At 33.7% G+C, this 23513-nt stretch overlaps 3 protein-coding genes across 4 annotated transcripts; 1 reads left to right on the top strand and 2 right to left on the bottom strand.

Moving 5' to 3' along the window:
- Nucleotides 1-1746: 1746 nt before the first annotated feature.
- LOC140885460 (ADP,ATP carrier protein 1, mitochondrial-like) lies at nucleotides 1747-5032 on the top strand. 2 transcript variants are annotated; one of them, XM_073292435.1, is made up of 4 exons: nucleotides 1747-1885; nucleotides 2983-3490; nucleotides 3856-4227; nucleotides 4514-5032. In XM_073292435.1, the coding sequence occupies exons 2-4, from the start codon at nucleotides 3005-3007 to the stop codon at nucleotides 4811-4813; spliced, it is 1158 nt and encodes a 385-aa protein (XP_073148536.1). In that variant the 5' UTR covers nucleotides 1747-1885; nucleotides 2983-3004; the 3' UTR covers nucleotides 4814-5032. The 2 variants fall into 2 exon arrangements, with proteins under 2 accessions (XP_073148536.1, XP_073148537.1); XM_073292436.1 differs by having other exon boundaries at nucleotides 1816-1899.
- A 440-nt stretch (nucleotides 5033-5472) lies between these two features.
- LOC140885459 (protochlorophyllide reductase-like) lies at nucleotides 5473-7966 on the bottom strand. The gene is made up of 5 exons (XM_073292434.1): nucleotides 7828-7966; nucleotides 7592-7681; nucleotides 6543-7074; nucleotides 5965-6323; nucleotides 5473-5863 (listed from the first exon to the last, which is right to left on the bottom strand). The coding sequence occupies exons 1-5, from the start codon at nucleotides 7879-7881 to the stop codon at nucleotides 5708-5710; spliced, it is 1191 nt and encodes a 396-aa protein (XP_073148535.1). The 5' UTR covers nucleotides 7882-7966; the 3' UTR covers nucleotides 5473-5707.
- Nucleotides 7967-9123: 1157 nt separating this feature from the next.
- On the bottom strand, nucleotides 9124-12023 carry LOC140882293 (uncharacterized). Its single transcript, XM_073288218.1, has 6 exons — nucleotides 10947-12023; nucleotides 10612-10832; nucleotides 10174-10399; nucleotides 9738-9823; nucleotides 9539-9633; nucleotides 9124-9436 (listed from the first exon to the last, which is right to left on the bottom strand). The coding sequence occupies exons 1-6, from the start codon at nucleotides 11037-11039 to the stop codon at nucleotides 9195-9197; spliced, it is 963 nt and encodes a 320-aa protein (XP_073144319.1). The 5' UTR covers nucleotides 11040-12023; the 3' UTR covers nucleotides 9124-9194.
- Between the last annotated feature and the right edge of the window lie 11490 nt (nucleotides 12024-23513).

Here is a 23513-nt window from a genome sequence, read left to right as displayed (position 1 = left end):
GAAGATCCATTTTCAAGTTGAAGTTGCTCGAAATTTATCTCCGATAACTTATGTTATAAGAAAGACTAAATGACTAAGCTATGTTATTATTTTTTTTAAAAAAAGGGTTGACCTCGAAGGGGACCCCATCTCACATGAGTCATAGGCCCATTAGCTTATGCGGAGGTTAAATCGAGGGATGTGCATGAGCGGCAGAGACCTGAGGGAGGGAGCAACATGGCCAACCCCCATAGCATACCCCCACAATATTTCAGCAGAGAATATGCTCCACACGAGAATCGAACTTGCAACGCTGAAGAATTTCTTCTCACGTCACCTCAAGCCTTACTAACTCGTCTATGCCTCCGTGAGCATTAAGCTATGTTATTTATCAAGAAAAAAGTTCTTGATATCAAAGGAATCAATACTTTCGCTTCCAAAAACTGTGAGGTGAGTAATATTCAAGTGATTATGTACGGGTTCAAAACATGAATTTCATATTTTGTTTGGAATGTCTTAACTTTATTAGTATTTTCTAATGACATATTGTTTTAGATGATATATTATTTCTATCTTTTATTTTTAGAATTCATATTATTTATACAATCATATTTATCGATTAAAAAATATATGAATATTAAGTTTTAAGGGAATTATTTTTTTTGTGCTCGCCTCAGGTTTCATAAACTCAGGTCCGACACTGTTTCAATTCATACTCTAGTGTTTCTTTGTGGCAAAGGAGTAACAGATCAAGCCATGCTTTCACAAATATTGAAGGATAAAAGTCATGAATCCCAAAGAGAAGAATGTGAATTTTTATTCAAGAAATTTAATTAGTCTTTGTTTCTTGGCATCCTATTCCGAAGAGGCTAGAACCAATTATTATTATTATTTTTTAAAATAAAATTTCGTGTCGTTTCTGCACGCTAGCAAATTTTTGTGGTAACGGTATATATTATTAATTCTAAAATTAAATCATTAGGAAAAAAGTACTCCCTCCGTTTCAATTATAATGTTTATGTTTTCTTTTTTGTTTGTTCCAAATATATAGTCACATATCATATTTAGTAATATTTTTTACACTTATTTACTAATATATCCCATATTAACTACACCTTAAAAATTGTGCAATAATTTTTTAATACATTAAATAAGGATAAAATAGTAAGTTTATATAAAATTGCTTTTCCAATAAATTTTTCTTAATATGTATGAAAGACAAAACAAGACAATGTAATCAGAACGGAGGAAGTATATTTTATGAATAATAATTTCTGTACATTATTTTCTGCCAAATCATTTCGATATAATTGACATAATATTTCATTAAATTTGTCAATAAAAAAAATAAATGGGCTTTCCCTAATCTTATCTAAAATGGAACATACTTTATTACACCCTACCAAAATTTTCTGTCTTCGGATATGGTTGGGCCCCATTTGTTATCTATATGACTATATCTATATTATATATAAAGTAAGAATATTTTAGTGGTTTCTTGATATGCTTACTTTTAAAAAAAATTCAAAAAAAACTCTCTCACAAAATTATCAACTTGAAAAAAAATTTAAAATTAAAATCAAATGCTTAAAAAATAAATTTATATAATACACACACATAATATAATATTTATATATAACGTTACACGTACTGTGTGTACGCCGTGGTTAGTAAATAATTATGTTTTAATTAGCATGATTAGATAATGGATAGGATAAGATTCCATTACGAGATGGCATTACTGTGATTTCTGTAAAATTGAAGGGGGGAAAAAGTAACTACAGTAAAACCCTAACACTGAATCTTGACTGATATATCCGAGTCAAATCTCAACGGTTTCAGATCCTCATTCTGTCATACGGTGGATTCAAGGCGAATTAAAACTTTCATTGGGGTTTTTTAATCGGTAAATTTTGTCTGGTATTGAAAATTTTATTTTAAATTTGAATTCTTCACCGGAATTTCGTTGTTTTGTTTAGATCTTATCTTGATCGTTGTTCAGGTGTAATTTTACTCTCATTTCTTATTTTTTTGTTCGACATTAAAGCTTAAATCACCATATATTACTGTAATTTTTTTACTGGAATTGTAATGGTGCGATTTTATCTGTAATTTCTGAAGTATACGTTGTGTGTTATTTTTGGGTTTCTGATTTTTGTGTTCTTGAAAGTTCATAAGCTTATATCTTGAAAGAAAATAGAAAGTTTATCCGGTTATGGGTTTTACTGATGAAACGGAGTTCCTTGTTCTGAAATTTATTTTTTAGTTCATGATCGAAGTTTGTTGACTGTCCTCTGCTCAGTGATAGTGAACGTGGAGAAGTGTATTATATTTGATTGGTAAATACGTGAAAAGAAATGTTTCTGTTATGGTGTCGTTGGTTGTCATTCATGCACTGAAAATAAGCTGTGAGAACAGTGGTTTTGATGTCATCATATAGCTGGATTTCGTCCGAAACACTTGTGTAAGGAAAAAATGTTTGTTATTATTATTATTTTTTTAAATATAGCATTGGGATGGATCTGAAAGTGTGGCTTCTTAATTGGGTGTTATGTACTTCGTTGTTTTTTCACTGGTTGTAAGGATAGTTTACTATTTTTGTTAATTTGTTTAAAATAATGGGGTTTATTCGGTTGACTTCTAAATCAGAGTCGGATCTATATAATTACATTCAATGGTGTGCATGCCTGAGATTCTATATATTGTGTTTCTACATCTGCACATTTGTAGACGGTTAAAAGATAATCGGCAAGACGGACGTGCTTGTGATGACATGTGGTATACTTTGGTATTCTATGTTGAAACCTTTTGGTATTCTATGTTGAAATCTTTTACTACTGAAGTAAAGTTTGGGTTGTGTCTTTTCTTACTCTCTGCAACATTCAAGACACGCCTATTGTGGTTTCTGATGATAATATATCTCTCAGATTAACTGTGAAGCCATGTGAACTTCTTTTGTTGAATTGGTTTTTTCTCAGTCTGTCTAGCTTTGTTGTTTTTCAGGGCACAGCATTAATTTGCAATTATGGTGGATGGCACAAAGCATCCATCCGTACTTCAAAAGATACATGGACAATCTTATTTTTTCTCTCGAGTTTGTCCTCAAATACAATGTAATGATGCCAAGTTACACATATTGACTGGCAGATCCGTCAATTATGGCCTACAAAGTTTGTCCATGCCATCACACCGAGGAACTGACCTGGAAATTGTTTTGCCACGGACTCCTTTACTTATCCAGGCTCCTGCTGAGAAAGAAAGAGGTTTTTCCAGTTTTATGGTGGATTTCCTCATGGGAGGTGTTTCTGCTGCAGTGTCAAAAACCGCTGCTGCTCCAATTGAGAGAGTTAAGCTCTTGATTCAGAACCAGGATGAGATGATTAGAGCTGGTCGGCTGTCTGAACCATACAAAGGAATCACTGACTGCTTTGCCAGAACTATCAAAGATGAAGGTGTCATTTCTTTATGGAGAGGCAACACTGCAAATGTTATCAGATACTTTCCTACCCAGGTTAATATATCTTCTTGATAATAAGTTCTCCAAATTCAGGAGGTTTATTCTGATTTTATATAATATAAAAGTATAACATAGAAAAGTTGGTGACAAAAATCTAAATGCATTATGGCATTTAACCATTTATGTAGTAGTTGGTTTATGCAGCTTTCTGAAAATTATTTTAGATATCAAATTGTCCGCAGCTAGGTGCTGTTTTGAATATGCACGTTCCTTTAATTCATGTAATCTACAAATAAAAAAGGATCAATGTATGTACTTCAAAGCTAATGTAGAGTCTTTCAGTTCGGCATCGATCCATTTAATATGACAATGGGAGATCATAACATTCTCTGATTCCTCTAGTTTTAATTTGGAGTTAGGCCCTGAACTTTGCTTTCAAAGATTACTTCAAGAGATTGTTTAACTTCAAGAAGGACAAAGATGGCTACTGGAAGTGGTTTGCAGGAAACTTGGCATCTGGTGGTGCTGCTGGTGCCTCTTCTCTTCTGTTTGTTTACTCCCTTGATTTTGCCCGAACACGATTGGCAAATGATTCAAAGGCTGCGAAAAAGGGTGGTGAAAGGCAGTTTAATGGCTTGGTCGATGTTTACAAGAAAACGCTAAAATCTGATGGTGTTGCGGGACTTTACCGAGGATTTAACATCTCTTGCATTGGAATTATAGTATACCGAGGGCTTTACTTTGGAATGTATGATTCCCTGAAGCCTGTTGTTCTGACTGGTTCGTTGCAGGTTAGTAGCCTACGGAATTTTATGTGAAATATAAGGTTGGTGAGCGACAATCTGTGAAAATGATTATTTTTCTAAGCTTAGGCATTCTCATGAATATTTTAACCTTTCCATATAGTTTCCGGATGATCTTGTATGATGGATATGCACAACTCTTAATATGGTCAAGCTTTACGAAGCCTTGTTTGATGCCATATTCCTAATTTGAGGGCCACTACACAAGTCAATACTGGAAAGCAATTGCCAGGTGGAGGCTACTAACATAACTATTTTGTTTCCGTAATTGCAGGATAGTTTTATGGCTAGTTTCATGCTGGGGTGGGGTATCACGATTGGTGCTGGCCTGGCTTCATACCCAATCGATACAGTGCGTAGAAGGATGATGATGACTTCGGGAGAGGCTGTGAAATATAAGAGCTCAATGGATGCATTCTCCCAGATTGTCAAGAAGGAAGGCACCAAATCGCTCTTTAAAGGTGCTGGAGCCAACATCCTAAGGGCGGTTGCTGGTGCCGGTGTGCTAGCTGGCTACGACAAATTGCAGGTGCTTGTCTGGGGCAAGAAATATGGATCTGGAGGTGGCGGTTGATTTTATAATGTAATGGTGATAATGACGACTATGATGTGACTACTCTTATCTCACTCTGTGTCTGGAAATAATACTTTGGATGGATGAAAAAGGAGGACAAAAAAGAAACTTTAGGTCGGTGCTTTATATAGTTGAACATCCCATGTAATTACTGTAGCAACCCTGCATCCAAATTTTAGTCACGTTCTGGAGGTAATGAATGTCAAGTATCCTTCGTCATCGTTTTTTTTTTAATTATTATCGTCTTCGCCGCCGGCTAGTTTTCTTCTAGCATTTCTAGCCTATGTTTTACCCCTTTATTCCCTTTATTTCATAATACTATGAGCTTAGGTCGAATCAGGTTATGTCTGGCCTTAATGATTTTGAGCTCCGAGTGCACAGTTGGCTGTTTTTATCATATGGTTGATCTAATTTCAAATTTAGTGGAAATACTGATACGATATATTTGTATTACGAAGAATAGACTAAATTTTTAACAAGTGAACATTGTATAGTTGTTTCGTATCATTTGAATGTTTTTTTGGTTAATAGACATTGCATTTTCCATTGAATCAAGTCAAAAGTTGTCACACCCCCTTCGCCCCATCTGGAATGGCTTGAAGTTTTGTCATAAACTAAATTCCTGGACCCGTCGCTAACTCCGAAGAGCCACAACTTAAGTTTCGAGACATTCTTCTTTCATCTCGAATTTTGACATATACTACTATAGTACTATTCTTTAGAATTCAAACATGAATCCAGGTCTCTATTTAGTAATTACAAAGACAACAAACATTGCAGTTGCAACATGGGATTTTCGCTTCTTACAGCCTGTCTTTAGAACATAACTTTCTATCTCTATAAATGCTTGTGTAACATAACTATTCTCCCATACAGAAGGATTTCGAAACTGCATCAAGCCAATCCGACGAGTTTTTCGCTGACTTCCCACAGTTTAGTGGCTTTCTCAGCATCGCTTGCTTCTTTTGAGAGCGTATTCTCAAAAGATGAAGAGTTGTTATTCCAGCTCCAATATACACCCGACTTTGAGAGGTTTGGATCACTAACAACCTGAATTTCAAGAAAAATATTTAAGTATTTATATTTGTGGGTTTGAGGGGACTACGGATGGAGAACGAAAATCAGCTTCTTGGATTAGTGTTTTGACTAACCTGCGCAAGTCTTTGTCCAGCTTCTGCTTCGGAGACATAGCCTTTGGTGATATACTTCTGGAAAGGTGGGAAGAGAATCCTGAAAAGTGGAATGTGTTCTCTGAATAGTCCCGTTTCAGCGATGCATCCGGGATAGAGCGATGCGAAGGTAATGCCGGTTTCCTCGTGGTAACGTCTGTGAAACTCTTGCATGGTGAGCATGTTGCAGACTTTGCTGTCTTTGTAGGCTTTGGCACCATCAAATTCGCCCCCATCGATCATGGACGAGCTGCCTAGTCCATTCAAACCTCCTCTGAGTCCCCTTAAATCCCCTAAGTTGGCCTTTGGAGGCACGTTTCCGGCCAAGGTGTTCGTGTTACCTATCGAGAACAAAAAGGAAAATCAGTCGAGTGTTTCATGCTGCAATGGATGAAACTCGTTACAGTGGCATTCTTGAGAATTCTACAAAAAACACTTGCAGCTTGCCAAACAGTTGATGAGGATTGCAACACTATTATGATGATGAATCACATACTGAGATAAATCACCTCCGGTCTTGATTTCAACCAAGCAAAAAATTGAGGAACTCAGAGCACTACCTGTGATGGAACCAACGATGATGAGGCGCCTCTGCGGATATTCTGATTTTTTCAGATCTTCCAATAGCAACCTACAAAGAAGGAAATGGCCTAGATGATTTGTGCCAACACTGAGCTCGAACCCCTCAGCAGTAAACGTCGGCTGATTAGCAGTTGGAAAGTAAACCGCAGCATTGCAAACCAGCACATCAAGCGGCCTCCCTGAAAGTCGAAAAGCATCAACAAACTGGCGGACACTTTCAAGAGAGGCAAGGTCAAGATGCATGACTGTGTAGTCTTCCTTAGCGATGCCAATGGATTTCGCAGCTTTTTCGGCCTTGAGGAAATTCCTGCAGGCCATGATAACATGCCATTTTCCTGTTTCGGCCAGAGACTTTGCAGCCGCAAGGCCTAGTCCTGAGGATGCTCCGGTGACTATAACGGTGCCTTTGGTTCGAGTTTTCTTCTCTTCTGTTGAAGCCTGATTGATGGATGGAGCTGTGGCTATCGTTTGTGCTTTAATTGGTCCATTTGCCAGTTTCTTTCTTAATTCCTGCACAGTTAACTTCATCATTATGTGTAAAACCACAAAGATTTAGATTGTCAATTCGAAACCACGGTTTCCATAGGATATTGTTGAGTCTCTGTAAGCTACAATTACTCCCATTTGTTCAACATAGAATTCTTGGTCTCAAAACAAATCAAACGACTGTTTCAGTGTCAAAATATTCGAGTAGCAAGATCATCGGAGATAAAGCTAATTAAGCGTAAAATATGAATATAAGATATTCTACTATAATACCAAAAAGGGGTTGGATTGGTGTAATTTGGAAATATATATCTATAAATTATGAAATTCGAAACCCACAAAAGGCCAAGAATCGGTCTTTTCAAGTGAACCCTCCAACCACCGAATATGAAGTTTAATCTACCAAATCAAAGTCTTTCAAGAAATGAAAAACACGTTCAATTCATCAACTTTCTTACAAGATTTGATGCAATATTACTGCTTCAAAACTGCAATGAAATGATATAATAAATTACCAAATTCAAGAAATATATATTGTTACCTTGTTCAAAGAAGAGTTGCATTCAGCTTTAAGAGTGAGAGGTAATGAAGATCCAAAAAGGGATGTCTCTTTCAAACCACTTGCCTTGTTCTACAACAATTCATTAAAAAAAACAGAAAAAAAAAGCTTCAAAAGTTTAGAATTTCAACCCACAAACTTCATGTAAAAACAAGAAATTATTACAAGAAAAAGTAATCTATATATATGTCAGCCCCATATGAGTGAATCTTGTGCACCTCTTTGGGAATGGAGAGGGTCGATGAAACCAAAGAAGCTGCTTGGAGAGACATTGTTGCATTAAATGAAAGATTTGGGAGTGTGTTTTTTGGAGTGGGTTTAGTGTGTGTGTTAGCAGTGGAGTTTTAAGGGAGACTGTGTTGGGATATTGGGAGAAGGGATAAGTGTGGATTATTATTTAAGACAATGGCCCACTTTACCTTATTTTCTCCAATCAGCGCTTCAGCTTGGATTCTCGCTCATTGATATTTATTTGTTTATTTTTTTTTAAAAAAAATACAATAGCTCACTGATATTTTATTAAAAAAAACAAAGTTGGATCATTTTATAATTTTATTTTTATAAAAAAAATACAATATAAATAATTATAACAAAAGAATTGAATTGAAGTTGTGAGAAAACCAACATATCTATATTTCATTTCTGTAAATATTCATAGGTTATCATATATTTGTATTGTATGTATATATAATATATTAATATGATATTAGCAGATAACATTCTACTCTGCTCTCGGCTACGTTGAAAGACTAGTGTGAAGACCTAAGCAAACGGATGTTTCCTTACATTATATGAAATTAATTATCTTTTAAAATCTTGTCTTATAAAAATACAGTAATAAAACCCTCCGCAACTTTAATTTAAGATAAGGGGTTTTATTTTAAAATAATAAATATATAATACATTTATAATTTTAAAATAAAATTATGTAAGATGAGTACTCACCATAAACACTTACACGCACACGGACTGAAATAAAGTCCATATATTGGGAAAGTTTATGCTAGCACATGCGCTGCATCTGACGGCTCATATTTTTTGTGCATTTGAGATGTTCACATAAAATCTCAATTGCAATAAATAAAGCCGTTAGATTCTCATTCGAACAATGGTACAGCACGGACAAAACCCATATATATTAGATGTCAATGACGTAAATTTAGTGAAAAGTTGGAAAAAAAATCGAACACACAACCCGAGGGATGTAATGCCCAACAAGTGATATTTGGTCAACACAAGTTTATAGAACGTTTCACAAACTGAGATGAGATTTGGATCAAATGTGATATATACAAGTAACATGTGACAAAGGAAGGCCTCACTGCCTCAAACCTCTACAAACTTTCATGAAATCCCCTTGAAATTATGCCTACTCTTTCCAAAAAAAAAAGGGCCTTACCCGCGGCGTAAATCTCGTTATCACAAAATAAACGAGTTCGATTACTCGACTGAACTCCTGGATCTGTTGCTGCAGTTGTGAGGACTGTACAATATTTTTTTTCTGAAAATATGAAGAAAAATATATCTTATGAAGCATCCTCGCAAATTTATCTCATGAGATTCAAGACGGTCTCTTGTGCCGTTTTCATCCATGCCTAATGCCCATGAAGTAGTCGAAGTCGTGATGTTGGACACCAAGTTGCTTAAGCCATGAATCTGCCGCACTCAAAAGTGATCCTAACTTTTCTTTGCCACGAGCATTTTTGTCCGAGATCCACATGTCGCCTTGCATCTTGTAAGTGGCCAAACCAAATGGAGGAAGGGAGATAGCAACCCCTGCTTCAGTTTTTTTATCGACATTTTCTACCTCGTATTCCAATTCCATATCTATCCATCATCAATTCAGAATGATTTGATAAGTTTCATACAACAGTGAGACAACAAGCATCATGGACAACTATCGCGAATCTTTCATCAATATTTTTGTACCTTGAAAGGAAGAAGAAAGGGTGTGATATGTGAGAAAGCACGCTTGCAAGTCTTTAAAAGTTCTTCCGGTGGTAGGGATGTGATAAATAGGGTACCTGGATTATCACATGAAAAAGGTCATCCACACCATTTTCATGTTCCAGGAAAAAAATATTTATGAAGGGTTGAAACTAAAGGAAAGGATTTGATAGAGACGAACCACGCGACCGCCATCCAACTAGCTGGTGAAAGATCTACACTTCTCAACGACATTAATCCAGGATAACGTTGAGCTAAGCTGCTTACCTGTTAAATCAAACATTCAAACTGTGCTGATACTATACATAGCACAAGGAGTGAAACCAATTGAAAATGACTAAATTTAATGTTTAACAAATGCAAGAACTTGCAGCCTAATGAGAAAGATCAGTTCGCCACTAAAACTAGCATATTCAATCTTCTCAAAAGTTGTGTATGAATTCTTATTAGAAGTCTAATTTGAACGGATTTTAGCTTGTTCCATCATATCCACAAGAACCTGCTTTTCATATCATTCTTAGAAGTAACCGATCACAAACAAAAGAAACATAATGCTCGGTATCTAAGAGTAATGGTCTCGAAAAAGGACAGGTGGAAAAGAGGAAGGGATTAATTACCTTGTCCATGAGAGGAACTCTTCCATATGGGGACGATTTCTCGAAATACTGAAAGTAAAGACTACCCAATTTTTCATTCGGATGCCAGAAGTTATCATGCTCGTTTGGTCCTTCGTCAGATGAGCATCCATCCCATCTGGACAACTTCTCACTCTCGCTCTCATCACTGAACGAATCATTAAATGAATCCCTAGTCTCACTCGTCGAGTCTGTCTCTTCCCTATCCCTAACAATTATCAAAAGCATCACCGTTCAATCTACCAAAGACGAAAAACACCATGAATCCCTATACTTCCATCCGTCGACTAAAACAAAATTAACTCTTGAAGAAAGAAAGTGACGTAAGTACAAGTACAAAACAAACAAAGCTGACAGCAAATGAGCTCGAATCACGCATTCAATTCACAAATTAAATTTCTAACAACAGAATCTGCTTACTTTAGACAGTTAATCAATGAAGAGGAGGTGAAAATTTGGATTGCAGAGAGATAAGGCACAAAATATTGGTCTAAATTCTTGCCATCGTCAGCAGTAACTGGGACTCCAGCCCCATAGGCACTCCATTCATCAAAACTATTCCAAAGATCACCCAACATAAAATATTCAACTTTCTCCCTTTCCATAGGATGCCATACCCTATTAAGCTTCTTCACATCACTCTGCTCAAAGACATACATATTTTATATACACAAGCCAACCAAAAAAAAAACCACAAATCAAGATTATGATTCAAATGACTATCTGAACATGAAAAATAGGTGGGAATGGCATACCTTGCACAAAAATTGAGATGGGACCATGGGTGTTATGCTATCCAAAAAGGATTCCAGGTTTGTTAGCATTGAAGCCTGGTCGAAATTCAGCATGATTTCTGTGTAAAAAGAGAGAGAATTTGGTCTAATTCTCTCCCCCCAAAGCCTTTGGATACAGAAGAGGCGAGGCAGCAAAGGGGATGAAGAATTTAGAGGAAGAAAATTTATTGAGGGAAAAGGGAAAGAGAAATTGACGGGATTTCTTTCTTTTTTCTGTTTGTATGGAGGCAAGAAAACTAGCAAAAAAAATTAAATTAAAAGAATAATTCTGTGACCAAAAATATTTCCACCCTTTGATTTACGAACAAACTAGTTTCCAAAAATAAAGAATTATAGTAATATTTTTTCTTTCTTGGACTATGGATGAAGTTAACATCTCTCTCCAAAAAAAGACAAAGAATATCGAATTCAAAGACAGCTTGAATTCAATCACACTGAAACTTGGACTCGGCCAAGATTTTCTCTTCTTCGTCAAAACCCAGAATTCTTCTCCGAAAACCCGAAATTTATTCTTCAAAAAAAAAAAAAAAACTCTCACCCCTCCATAGAAATCGAAATCAAAACCCAGCCCACAATCCCAAATCCATTCAAAACTCAAGAAAACAAATAAAAATAAAACTCCTTTCTTGCCAAAAGCAATGCATGAAAATGGAGAGACGTTTGAATCACAATTTGAGACCAGAGCAGGCGTTTTGTGAGCCAAGAAACCGAAAACCAAACGATTTTTTTTTCTCAAAATAAAAACTTTTAATTATATATTATATTATTCTGAACAGAAAGTGACGGGCTCTGATTAAAACAAGCGATTAAGGTACCAGAATTGAGGCAATAAACTGGAGAAAACAAGCAAGGTCCCAAAAGCATGCGTGGGGGGATGAATGCGAGACTCTTGAGCATTCATTCAGAATCCTCCTAAACAACATTAAAACACAAGGTGAAGAAACATTAATTAATTTATGCATTTCTTGCATTAAAACATGTTTCAGTATCTGTCTCTGTCTCCCTCATTAAACTCCCACCGTTCAAAGATAAGCTTCATTTATGCATTTCTTGCATTCATTAAGCATTATGATTTGCCTTTTAATAATAATATACAAGTTCTTTATCTTCTTTTTTAAAAAAAGAAATAAAATGAAATGGGGGGTTATGACTTTGGGAAAAAAGTTTGAATTTTGATCGTATAATTTGGGTCAAATAAAGAATAAAAGATCTGCCAAATCCGGGACCAATTCTAGTTAATTGATTGTGATTAATGTAGGGATCAACGGGTGAGATTGTTTATTAAGATAATCTAAATATTGAGTGGGATTATATATAATATTTTTTAAAAAATTGTATATATTTTGACTGGATTATATGTGGAATATATGATATAGTATTAATAAAACAATTAATAATTAGCTTTGCCCTAAATTTTTTTTTTTTTTTTTTTTCTGGTTGTGGGTGAAAATATATATCCATAAATTGTGGATTAGTTAATTAGTGGTTATCCAGATGGTCTTTGCTTGGTCAACGCAAATGTCAAATTTTGCTGTCAAAAATAAATTTATTTTGAAAACAGTGGTTATTAGGTAAATGTGTGTGTGAATCTACCTTTTATTATTATTATTATTATTATTATTATTATTATTATTATTATTATTATTATTATGATTTTGTGATTTTTGCAATCATTTCCTCCTTATTTATTGTATTTCAGACTTATTTATTGGGAGAATTTCCATTTTGGTCAATTTTTAGTTAGGTAACTTTTGAAGTTGTAGTTTTAGTAATGTAAGTTGGTAATTATTTTCATCATTTTACATGAGAGTGTTAAACTTAACATTAGACACGTTAATAATTTTTTATGTCACATCATCCATTTTCGATATCATATTAACACTCCAATAAAAAAAATTAATTGAAAGATATTTGCAATTTTTTAAGTATATAAAAATATTAATAATTGCAAATATCTTTCAATTAATATATATATATATATATATATACTTAAAAATAATAATAATAATAATTATATATACAATAATATTATTATTATTACTATTTTGCAAGATCATTTAACAATATATTATATACTTGAAAACATTATTTTTTTGCAATCATTTCAAATATATTTTTTTATAAAAAAAATTGTATATATATATATATACTTAAAAAATTGCAAATATCTTTCAATTAATTTTTTTTATCGGAGTGTTAATATGATATCAAAAATGGATGATGTGACATAAAAAATTATTAATGTGTCTAATGTCAAGTTTAACACTCTTATGTAAAATGATGAAAATAATTACCAACTTACATTACTAAAACTACAACTTCAAAAGTTACCTAACTAAAAATTGACCAAAATGGCAATTCTCCCAATAAATAAGTCTGAAATACAATAAATAAGGAGGAAATGATTGCAAAAATCACAAAATCATTAATAATAATAATAATAATAATAATAATAATAATAATAATAATAATAATAATAATAATAATAATAATAATAAAAGGTAGATTCACACACACATTTACATAATATCCACTGTTTTCAAAATAAATTTATTTTTGACAGCAAAATTTGACATTTGCGTTGACCAAGCAAAGACCATCTGGATAACCACTAATTAACTAATCCACAATTTATGGATATATATATTCACCCACAACCAGAAAAAAAAAAAAAAAAGGTAGGGCAAAGCTAATTATTAATTGTTTTATTAATACTATATCATATATTCCACATATAATCCAGTCAAAATATATACATTTTTTAAAAAAATATTATATATAATCCCACTCAATATTTAGATTATCTATATATATATATATATATATATATATATATATATATATATATATATATTGTTCCACGGACTACTCCAACCAAACTCACAAATGCAACTTGTAAACTCCTACAAATAGAAGACGAGCAAGTTATTATGTCAAAATTGTGAACTTCCCTCTTTTTTCTGATCAAATGCAAAAATTACAACACGCAAAAGAGATGCGTGTCAAATTCATCAAATATATATAGGGTTTCTTCATTTCACTTAATATTAATTTTTTAGCTATAAAATAGATAGATGAGTTTTTTAATGCCTACGAGTTGAGTAAGTATTATTTTTCCATTTTTTAAACTAATAATTGAGATATATGTAAATGGAAGTTTGCGGATACAAGCGTATAAATTAAAAAAAAAAGTGAAGCTAGGGTAGTCTCTTAAACGCACGCCAAAGTTCACTGTTTAGTTCAATTTGTATCGAAAGTTTAGTGACAGCTTGTAGTGAAATCTCATTATGAATATATAGCATGCTCGGATTGGGAAAATTATCAGATGGCTAGCCTACTGCCTACCTCTAATCTCGACAAAAATTGTAATAAGAACAAGATATCGCTTGAATTTTAATTATTTAATTTTGTTACGATTTTAACAGACCGATTTGAATTGAACTTTATTCCTTTATATTTTAACAAAGAAGAAAATAATTAACAAACTACTATAAACATTTATTTTAATTAAAAATTAACTAGAGTGTAGATTTGGTTTCTACCAATCATGTAGTTTTTTTATACTATACGAATTATGTAGGCAATGTATAGTTTTTGAAATTAAAACTTATGATTAATTTGAGTTTACACGCATTCCAAGCATTAATTAAAACTTACAAACCAATTTATATAGAAATTTTCAACTGTCCAACAATTTCTACTCAACTCGTTGCCGACCACTAAAACCCGATATCGAGTTTTAGTTATTTTTTTTTATTTTTCGCATCACTAAAACACGGTACCAGGTTTTAGTGGTCGAGAACGAGTTGAACATCATTGGTTGGGCAGCTGAAAATTATATATATATATATATATATATATATATCATGAGTTGTTTTTCGCTTTAGGCATGTACTTTTAACTTGTGTCGGGTAAAAATTCTCCTACATCATTTTTCATGACATTTTCTATAATACTGTCACGCATAGAATTTTAATTTATTGGTGTGACAAATTTATATATAACTATGATTTAATTAGAAAAATAATTGAAATTTCATATATATAAATATGTGTGTGTGACGTCAATTCCATCATCAATGTAACACCAGTTATTTCAAAACCATATAAAACATTATTTTTGGTTGTGTCATGCCAAAATTGTTGTTGGTCCAGCCGACCGCAAGTCACGATGTAAACAAATTTGGTTGGAGATTACATTGGCGTAATTTAATATCAAAAAATATATTTTATGATAAATGTGTTAAAAAATAATAAATATAAATAATTTAATATCATTCTAGAAACTAATCGACAGTCTATGAGGAAAATTGTACATAACACATAATAAATTTATATAAAGGTAAAAAAAAAATATTTGAAAGCGTGGGGAAAAAAATAAGATAAAATTGAAATTGATTGATATAAATGATCCGTCAACAAAATTAAAATAGATGGGGGAATTGAATTTGAAACAAATCAAATTTATGAGAAAGATTGATATTTGGTAAATTCATGTGAAGAATACAAATATATCCTTTATCTAGTTAAAAAATAAAATAACAAAAATTTTGAGGCATCAACTAAATTTCTAACTTCAAATTCGGATGTGATTTTTTTTAAATATATAAAATAAAATAAAATGACCGTATAAATTAGCTTTATGGGTGGAAAGATTTTGTCCTGTCCATTTATGCAATTGCACTTTATAATAAAAGTTTACATATATTTGTTCAGACATACAGCCGAGAGCGGAGAGCCCGAGAGACAACTTAGAGACTAGAGTACTAGACTGTGAATAAAATAGTAGAAGGGTCCGAAAATTAACATTTTTTGGTATATCAGAAAAATAAATGCACATAAATATCAAAGAAATGTTTTGAAAATAATAGTTTGGTGATGTGTATATGTGTCTAAACGATAAGAATAATGCAGTGCTAAATATTGCATCAAAATTTTAATTCTAATTTTTTAAAGCATAATGTACATTCTAATGAAATTAATTTCACATGCTCTGAGTGTTAATGGAATTCGTCCAAAAAATTTAATTAGGAAAACTAGTTTAAGGGCCAGCAACAGGACAGTCGAATGTATGTTACTAGTGTACCGACACACGTATTTCATTTTTGTACATTATTTTATTTATCATTAATTTTATTTATATTCAAATAGAAGTAATTTTATAATTGTGTAAAGTAGTGACTAGTGAATGATTATACTACAATTTGAATTGATTATATTTATATAAGAATGATCATATCATATTTATAAAAATTAAAGAGAGCTATATTGTAACTTGAATTAATGAAATAAAAAAAACAAAAAAGAAAAAAGATAAGGGGAAAAAACAAAATAACAAACCAAGACACGATATTGGCTCTATTAGAGCACCTTCAAAGGGGAGGAAAGCGCGCGATCAAGTGCGTCCTTTTTGCCCCTCCAAAGGACGAGGTTTTCGCACACGGAAGTCTTCCGCATGTGAGGATATGGTGGGGCCTTCCGCGCGATGAAGCTCACCACGATTTAAAAATAATAATAATAAATGGTCAGAAAAATCTGGCCTTTCATTTTTTTAAAAAATAAAATGGAAAAAGGAAAATGGAAAGGCTGGGATGATCTGGCATGGTCGTTATAGATCAACAGCCAGATCATTCTTAGTCTGAAATTTTTTAAAAAAACTTATTTAAAGTAGAAAAAATCCGATTTTTTTTAAATTCAAAAAAAGTACAAACGACCGTATTTTCAAAATTCAAGTATTATTTTATAAATTGGTTTGGATACATCTAAAAAAATTCACAATTTCTTCCCCTTGAATTCTAAAAACTTAATATTCTTCAATTTTCGTTTCATTTTCAATTCACTTTCGAAAAATGAATTTATGAAAAAATAATGATCTCAATACTCCTTCACCAAATACTTTTCAATTCATCGATAAACAAATGTTGAGTTTTATGTTCAAGCAAACTCAATTCTCCCAAAATCCCATTGAAATCTTGCCTCCTACTTTTGAAACCATGTCTACTAAATCTAGAAGGAAAGGAAAGAAGATTGTTGTTGGCAATGGGGTGATGTCATCAAAAAGAAACATTGGGCGAAAATCGAAGATGAACGTCTCGCAAAGACATGGCGCAGCGCTTCCACCAATCTGACACTTGGTAATGATCAAAGCAATGCGAGTTTCTGAGGATTGGTTTGGAATGGATATAACAATGAGTTGCCAAATGGATGGAAAGTACATTCACCGGACAATATGCGACGACATTGGAATGATGTCTCAAGACGAGTGTTCGCATTCCAAAACAAAATGAGCAAACTTGAAGCACTCAACCAAAGCAGATTTTTATTTGATATGAGGGTATGAATACACAATTATTTTTATATTAAAATTTAATATATTTGAACTTGGTTTTTTTTTTGTTTGTTAGTATGCTCAAGCTCAGACGATGTATGAGCAAGATCATAACCATTTATGGTCGAATTAGAAAGCTTGGTTTGTGTTGAAGGATCAACCAAAATGAAAGATATGGTCGTTCGATAAATTCGTATGAGGTTCGACTAATGCTACAAAAAAACTGAAGAATATTGGTGAATCCTCTCCAGCTCCTTTCTCCACATCATTTGAGACACAAACCATCGAAGAAGGAGACGATGTGCAGAGTGAGAAAAACCACCAGGTAGATGGGAAGGAAGACATTCAAAAGGACAATGAGAGGAGAATGATCGAAAGATGCAAACATGATAGAAATGTTAAAAATAATACATGAAGTAGAGAGAAAAAAAAGCATGATGAGAGGACTGCTTTGACAAAAGAATATTATACAACAATGACTCAAAATATAGAAAAGAAATTTGAAATGAGGATGATGGAGCATGAGATGTGGGTGAGGGAACAACAAAGAATGGATATAGAGCAAGAAAATCGAATCATGGGGAAAGATGTTAACGATCCAAGGCTTACTGATATTCAACGTCAGTATTAATAAAATGCAAAAACAAATTCTTCGAAAAAGATTCATTTAGTAATTTATTTCGGTAGTATATCATTATATTTATTCAGTGTAATCTTTTAAATTTATTTTTTTTTATTTCGCGTCCTCTGTTATTTCGTGTATTATTTATTTTGTGTGTTTTTTGTATTTCAAGTAAGTTTTAAATTTTAATTATGTGTATTTTAAATTTTTTATGTATATGTGCAATTTTATTATGTTTTTAAAAAATTTATTAAATATAATAAAAAAATAATAATATTTCAACATCATCAATACAACATCACCACACCACTATAGAAACATACAATGAAGTTATCAATGCTAACATCATCATGCAATTAAGTTATCAACAACATCACACCAACTTCCTCACATTTTTGAACGTGATCTTAAGCCCAAACTTAATAAATAGTAGATGATGCCCCTAAAAATAATTGAGTCTGGTCCAACCCGAGTCCAACAACTTATATTTGTAAAAGCACCCTGGAGCCCCATCAAGCCTAACTTTATGTCAAAGACCAAGGTGTAAAAATCCCAAACCAAGACAAGAGGTAATAATCATGGATTCATAGTCCAAACCTAAATTGCTGAGCCCATTGGGACGAGCCCTGTCTGGGTAAGGTGGACGCCCGAACCAGGCCCGATACGAGGAGTTTGGAAGATCGGAAATGCTTGAGAACTACAATAGATAAAGAGAATCCCAATACATTCGGGATTAGGATGAGACTATTAAGTCGGTTCAGAGTTCTAGCCGCCATAGTAATTGAGTTCTACTTAATCTAGTCTCCTACCTTGAGTAGAGTCTTGCCCTAACAAGAACTCTACCCTAGGAAGGTAACTTTACCCCTCCAGTCTCTATAAATACAAGATATTTCTTATGATTTTATACATTCACTTTTGCTCACGCATTCACTTACTTATATTCTCTTGTTCTTTTAATTTCATCACGCTATTCGTCTTCTGAGCACTGACTTAGGCATCGAAGGGTCGCGCCGAAAACACCTTCGTCGCCCCCTAACCTAGTTTCTGTTTGTGCAGAACTAAGTTTTGTCCGTTCCGACCCGACCCAACTTGTGAAAGCTTTGAAGATTCACTCTACCAGACCGAGCTCGAGGTAAAATTTTTGTATCATCAGTGGATATGTTGTAAAGTTTGTTTTAAAAAATACAATAGTATAGTTTTTTTACATAATAAGAGGGATAATAGCCAAAATTATTATTCAAGTTTATTATTTTATTTTTTGTGTTTTGTTCTTATAAATATCCAGATATAGGTTTTGATCAAGTACGCTAAGTTTTGTCTTGGCTTTTGATACTCTTTTTTTTTTAAGTGTTGTTATGACTCTAGATACCTTAGTATTTCTCTATGTCACGTCAAAATGTTCAGGCGTTACATAAGCATTTCGAAAAAAAAAACCCAAGAAGAGTCATGCATATCTGTATTATTAAACATGAGACTTTTTAGGGTCATGGTCCGTCTTCATCCCAATGTCAAATTTACAATAATTTAATTTAATTAATATTTTAAACATGACATTAATTTATTTGTTAAACATGATATTAATTAATTAATTAGTCCTTTGATAGTTGTTTAATTATAGAAATGTCAATTTTTTTTTTCCTTTTGGTAGATATTTTTATATGAAAACATCATTTTTGTAACTTTCCACAATATATTTTTCTTTTTTTTACCATTAAAAATTGAACTATAGAAGCACCCAACGAGTGCATCTATGTAGTGACCCAGTCTAGATCATCTACTAACTTGGAGTCTTATGCATACAATTAGCTTAATATAAAAATATTTATTATTATTAAAACACAGAGTTTATTTAGAAAACTTAAAAACCTACTACAAACAAAATCGACGGAATACAACTGGTACTAAAAACTCAAGTGTTTTTTCCCATAAGTATTTACAACATAAAACCGATTGTAGGTACAAAACTCCCAACATCTCCTGGACATGCTTCTAACACTGTCTGGATCCACCCGCTCCATCCAACCTGAGACCTGCCCCGTGGAATGGCATGTCCAAGATAACACCGTGGACGTGAGCGACTAACACTCAGTATGTAAATATGAGTATACAAAAATGATATAATGCATGCAGTGTGAGATGATTGAGGTGACTGGTCAACTACCAAGTCCTGCTCAAACTAGTTGTCAATGAGTACATAGTACCATCTGGGAATCCGACCGTGGGTGACTCACACAATAATCTAAAACACTGTAGTATCAGTCTTTGCACATTGCGGTAACTCCCGTTATCAGACAGTATAAACAGGTGTAGGGCTGAGCAACCCTACGAGAAAGGCTATCTCGAAGGAGATACGACTCATTGTGTATGTGCACATACAGTATGTATGAAAAACAGTAAAACATGTATCATGACACATAAATGCAACATATAAGCATGCATACTCAGCTAGCAATCTCAGTCGGTACTTATGTACCTCTAAACGATAGATCAAGTATAACCAGGGTCTAGGTTCCAAGCCCACAGTCAAGTAATCATCACATCATGCACTAATCATACTTTAGAAGCCTTAACTAAGCTAACAGATACTTCTATAAATCTAATAGGATTCTCGGACCATACATTCATCCGTCGTTAGCCCATAGGCGTCGATATATAACCTAGTTTCTACTCTCCACTGGTTGCTATTCCAAAAGCACCTCACTATTATCACCGGGCCCTCTTATTTATATATTGGTCAAGAAGGGGATTGAGGAAATTGTATCTATAACTAGGGATATATATAAACGAATTGAACGGTTCGCGAGCTATTCGAAACTTGGGTCAGTAAAAAGCTCATTCGAGCTCGTTTGTTAAGCTTATCGAGCTGAGCCCGAACTTGATTTTGAGCTCGATAATTTTTACGAGCCGAGCTTGAGCTTAAGGATGTTCAGTTCGTAAGCCCGCAAACATGTTTGTTAATAGGCTCGGAAACTCGAGCTCGGGCTCGGCTTGTTTAGGAGGCTCGCGATGTAACACCCCAAAAATTTAATACCGAATTAATTGAAAATTAAAATAATTAATGAGTGGATAAAATAATTATTGTGTCCAACTGAGTTACAGAGTGTATTTATAAAATACACGTCTCCAATTGAGTTACAGAGTGTATTTATAAAATACACGTGTCAATTAGTCAATGAGTTTGACTGTTTCTGGATATCTGATAATATTGGCATTTTGAGATAATTATTGAGATAATGAAATTAAAATATTTATTTATACCAGATAATTTAAATTGGAGAAAATAATCAGTTTGGATGACTGGTCAAAGCCCAAGATTGACTCAATTTATTTATTGAGAATTTACTAGTCTAGTTGACTGGTCATAGTTCACTATTCCAGATAACTTTATAATGTGTTAAATTATATATTTGAGTAAAATAACACAAGAGCATTGAAATAAGATCAAATCGGGTCATTTTTTGACCAACTTTCTACACATGGTAAGTGATACTCTCTCTCTCACACACTACACCAAGAACACACACTAGGGCCAAATCGTTTTTGCCATTGCCAGCCGTTCGTCGGTGCTCGGATCGGAAATCCCAACGGTGAATAGATAGCTAAGGTCCAAAAGATTCCATTGATACCAAGAAATCGAAGTTTGAACGGTTAGATCGCCGGAAAAATGAAGAAGAACGGACGGGATTTGTTCATCATATTCTCCGGTAAGATTTTTGAGATTTGAGCTCGTTTTTCTAGGATTTAAAGATGCTAGATGATAGTAAATGATGTGCAGAGAATTTTCCAATCTTATTGGAGCATTTTTCGTTGAAAAATCATACAGATCGGAGTTTGGAAGCTCTCGCCGAAATCACCCTATTTTTCTCAGATCCCGGGTGCGTCAGAGCTTCGTTCTGGTCGTGGCTTAGTGCGTTGGATTCTTCTCGTTGAGCTCTACAACCCTGCCAAATTTCGTGAATTTTGGAGTTGATTTGCAGATCGCCGCCGCGCCGCCGTCGCCTTCCCCAATTTTTTGGTGAGTTTTGACATGTTAACCATTTTCGATCGGTTTGACGTGATGGATCCAAATATCCAAGTTTTGAGCCGATATTCGAAACCGTTAAGCGGTGAGAGCACAATAAAGTTTGGTAATTGTTGGTCAAAGTTTGACCATTATATGATTTTTCGCAGATCGGAAGCCAGTTGAGGATAATTAGAGGCAGAAATCAACAGTTATGGGATTTGTGCTTCCAGAATTGGATAATTATGAAATTCCCGAGTCCCGATATGCGCAACAGCAACTGTATAAGTTTTTCGTGCATTCTAAATGCAAAGACATGTTATACCCTTCCTTGCTCACCCATTTAGATCAGTATATTCACTATTTGAAGATTAAAAATTGTGTTATTGCATTTTTATGTGGATATGGTAGCTCAAGTTTTAATTCATGCATCATTCACGTTTTTATGCATTGTGACTTGGTTGTGAATGATTTTTCTGTCATGGCTGGGTCTTAGTTTCTGTTCACAGGTTTGATGGCTGGGTTAGGTCCCTTTTGGGTCTTGGTTAATATGTCTTGAACTAGTGTCGGCTAGGTGAACAGTTGGATGGTTGTAAGGGTGGTCTATCTAGCGGACAATTTAGGCAGGCTCAGGCAAGTGGGTTGTCTGGGTCGGGTCAAGTGTATTAGGGTCATATGTTATGGTTTGGGTCCGAATTATTTTATTTTGGGCCGGGTAATTTATTTAAGAGTCTAAGTGTTTAGTTTATTAATTGGGCCAAATTCGTTATTGAGCCTAAGATGTTCATTGGGCTTAATTTAGTTATTGGGCCTAAAAATATTTATTGGGTTTAATTTATTTATTGGGCTTGAGTTGTTTATTTGGGATAAAGTGTTATTTGAGCTTGACTGAATTGATTTAGTTATTGAGACAAGCTTATTGGGCTTAAGATAGTTATTGAAGGCTTAATTTAATAATTAAGCTAAATTTGTTAATGGATCTAAGTTGTTTAATTTATTTGGCTGGGCTAAATTCTAAGTTGGACTAAGTACTATTGGGCCAATCTAAGTCTAAATGGGTCAATTTAAGTGTGATTGAGCTAATATAAGTATTATTGGGCCAAGTTAAGTATTAATGGATCAGTCTAAGTGTTATCAAACGAATCTAAGTTTAAGGATTTTAGTTAAGGGGGGGGCAGAAACTCGAACTAGCCAGTGACAAACAAAATAGTCCGTAAATATATATTTAATAGATATATATGTATATTTTGATATAAGTATGATTTTTATGGAACATGAATTAAATATATATTTACGTGCATAATTTTAAGGAAAATGATATTTTTAAGTTCGTGATTCATGCATGTATTTTATGTTAATATTAAAGGCATGTAAAGAAAAATTTTTTGGGAAGTTGATGTGAATTGTGGCAATTATGTTCAGGAGCCTACGGATCCCCGTGTTAAGGTTGGGTGAAGTGGCATAAGAGGCATATGGAATCCCCGTGTTAAGGTTGGGAGAACCTCGCCGCCGCGTACGTTGGTTTATAGATTGATCAATCGCTTATGTTTATGATCACACTTCACTGATATGACCCACA

This window comes from Henckelia pumila, chromosome 2, assembly GCF_033568475.1.
Source record: "Henckelia pumila isolate YLH828 chromosome 2, ASM3356847v2, whole genome shotgun sequence".
Taxonomy (NCBI): Eukaryota; Viridiplantae; Streptophyta; class Magnoliopsida; order Lamiales; family Gesneriaceae; genus Henckelia; species Henckelia pumila.
This window is presented reverse-complemented; position numbering and strand designations above follow the sequence as displayed.

Coding starts and splice junctions, on each gene's coding strand:
- LOC140882293 (XM_073288218.1), bottom strand. CDS start 11,039: ATGCTGAATTTCGACCAGGCTTCAATGCTAACAAACCTGGAATCCTTT. Junction 10,400..10,611: donor TCATTGATTAACTGTCTAAA/GTAAGCAGATTC, acceptor GATAATTGTTAG/GGATAGGGAAGAGACAGACT. Junction 9,824..10,173: donor GAGTTCCTCTCATGGACAAG/GTAATTAATCCC, acceptor TTGATTTAACAG/GTAAGCAGCTTAGCTCAACG.
- LOC140885460 (XM_073292435.1), top strand. CDS start 3,005: ATGGTGGATGGCACAAAGCATCCATCCGTACTTCAAAAGATACATGGA. Junction 3,491..3,855: donor TCAGATACTTTCCTACCCAG/GTTAATATATCT, acceptor ATTTGGAGTTAG/GCCCTGAACTTTGCTTTCAA. Junction 4,228..4,513: donor TTCTGACTGGTTCGTTGCAG/GTTAGTAGCCTA, acceptor CCGTAATTGCAG/GATAGTTTTATGGCTAGTTT.
- LOC140885459 (XM_073292434.1), bottom strand. CDS start 7,881: ATGTCTCTCCAAGCAGCTTCTTTGGTTTCATCGACCCTCTCCATTCCC. Junction 7,682..7,827: donor CCCTCTCCATTCCCAAAGAG/GTGCACAAGATT, acceptor GAATTGTTGTAG/AACAAGGCAAGTGGTTTGAA. Junction 7,075..7,591: donor GCAACTCTTCTTTGAACAAG/GTAACAATATAT, acceptor TTAACTGTGCAG/GAATTAAGAAAGAAACTGGC.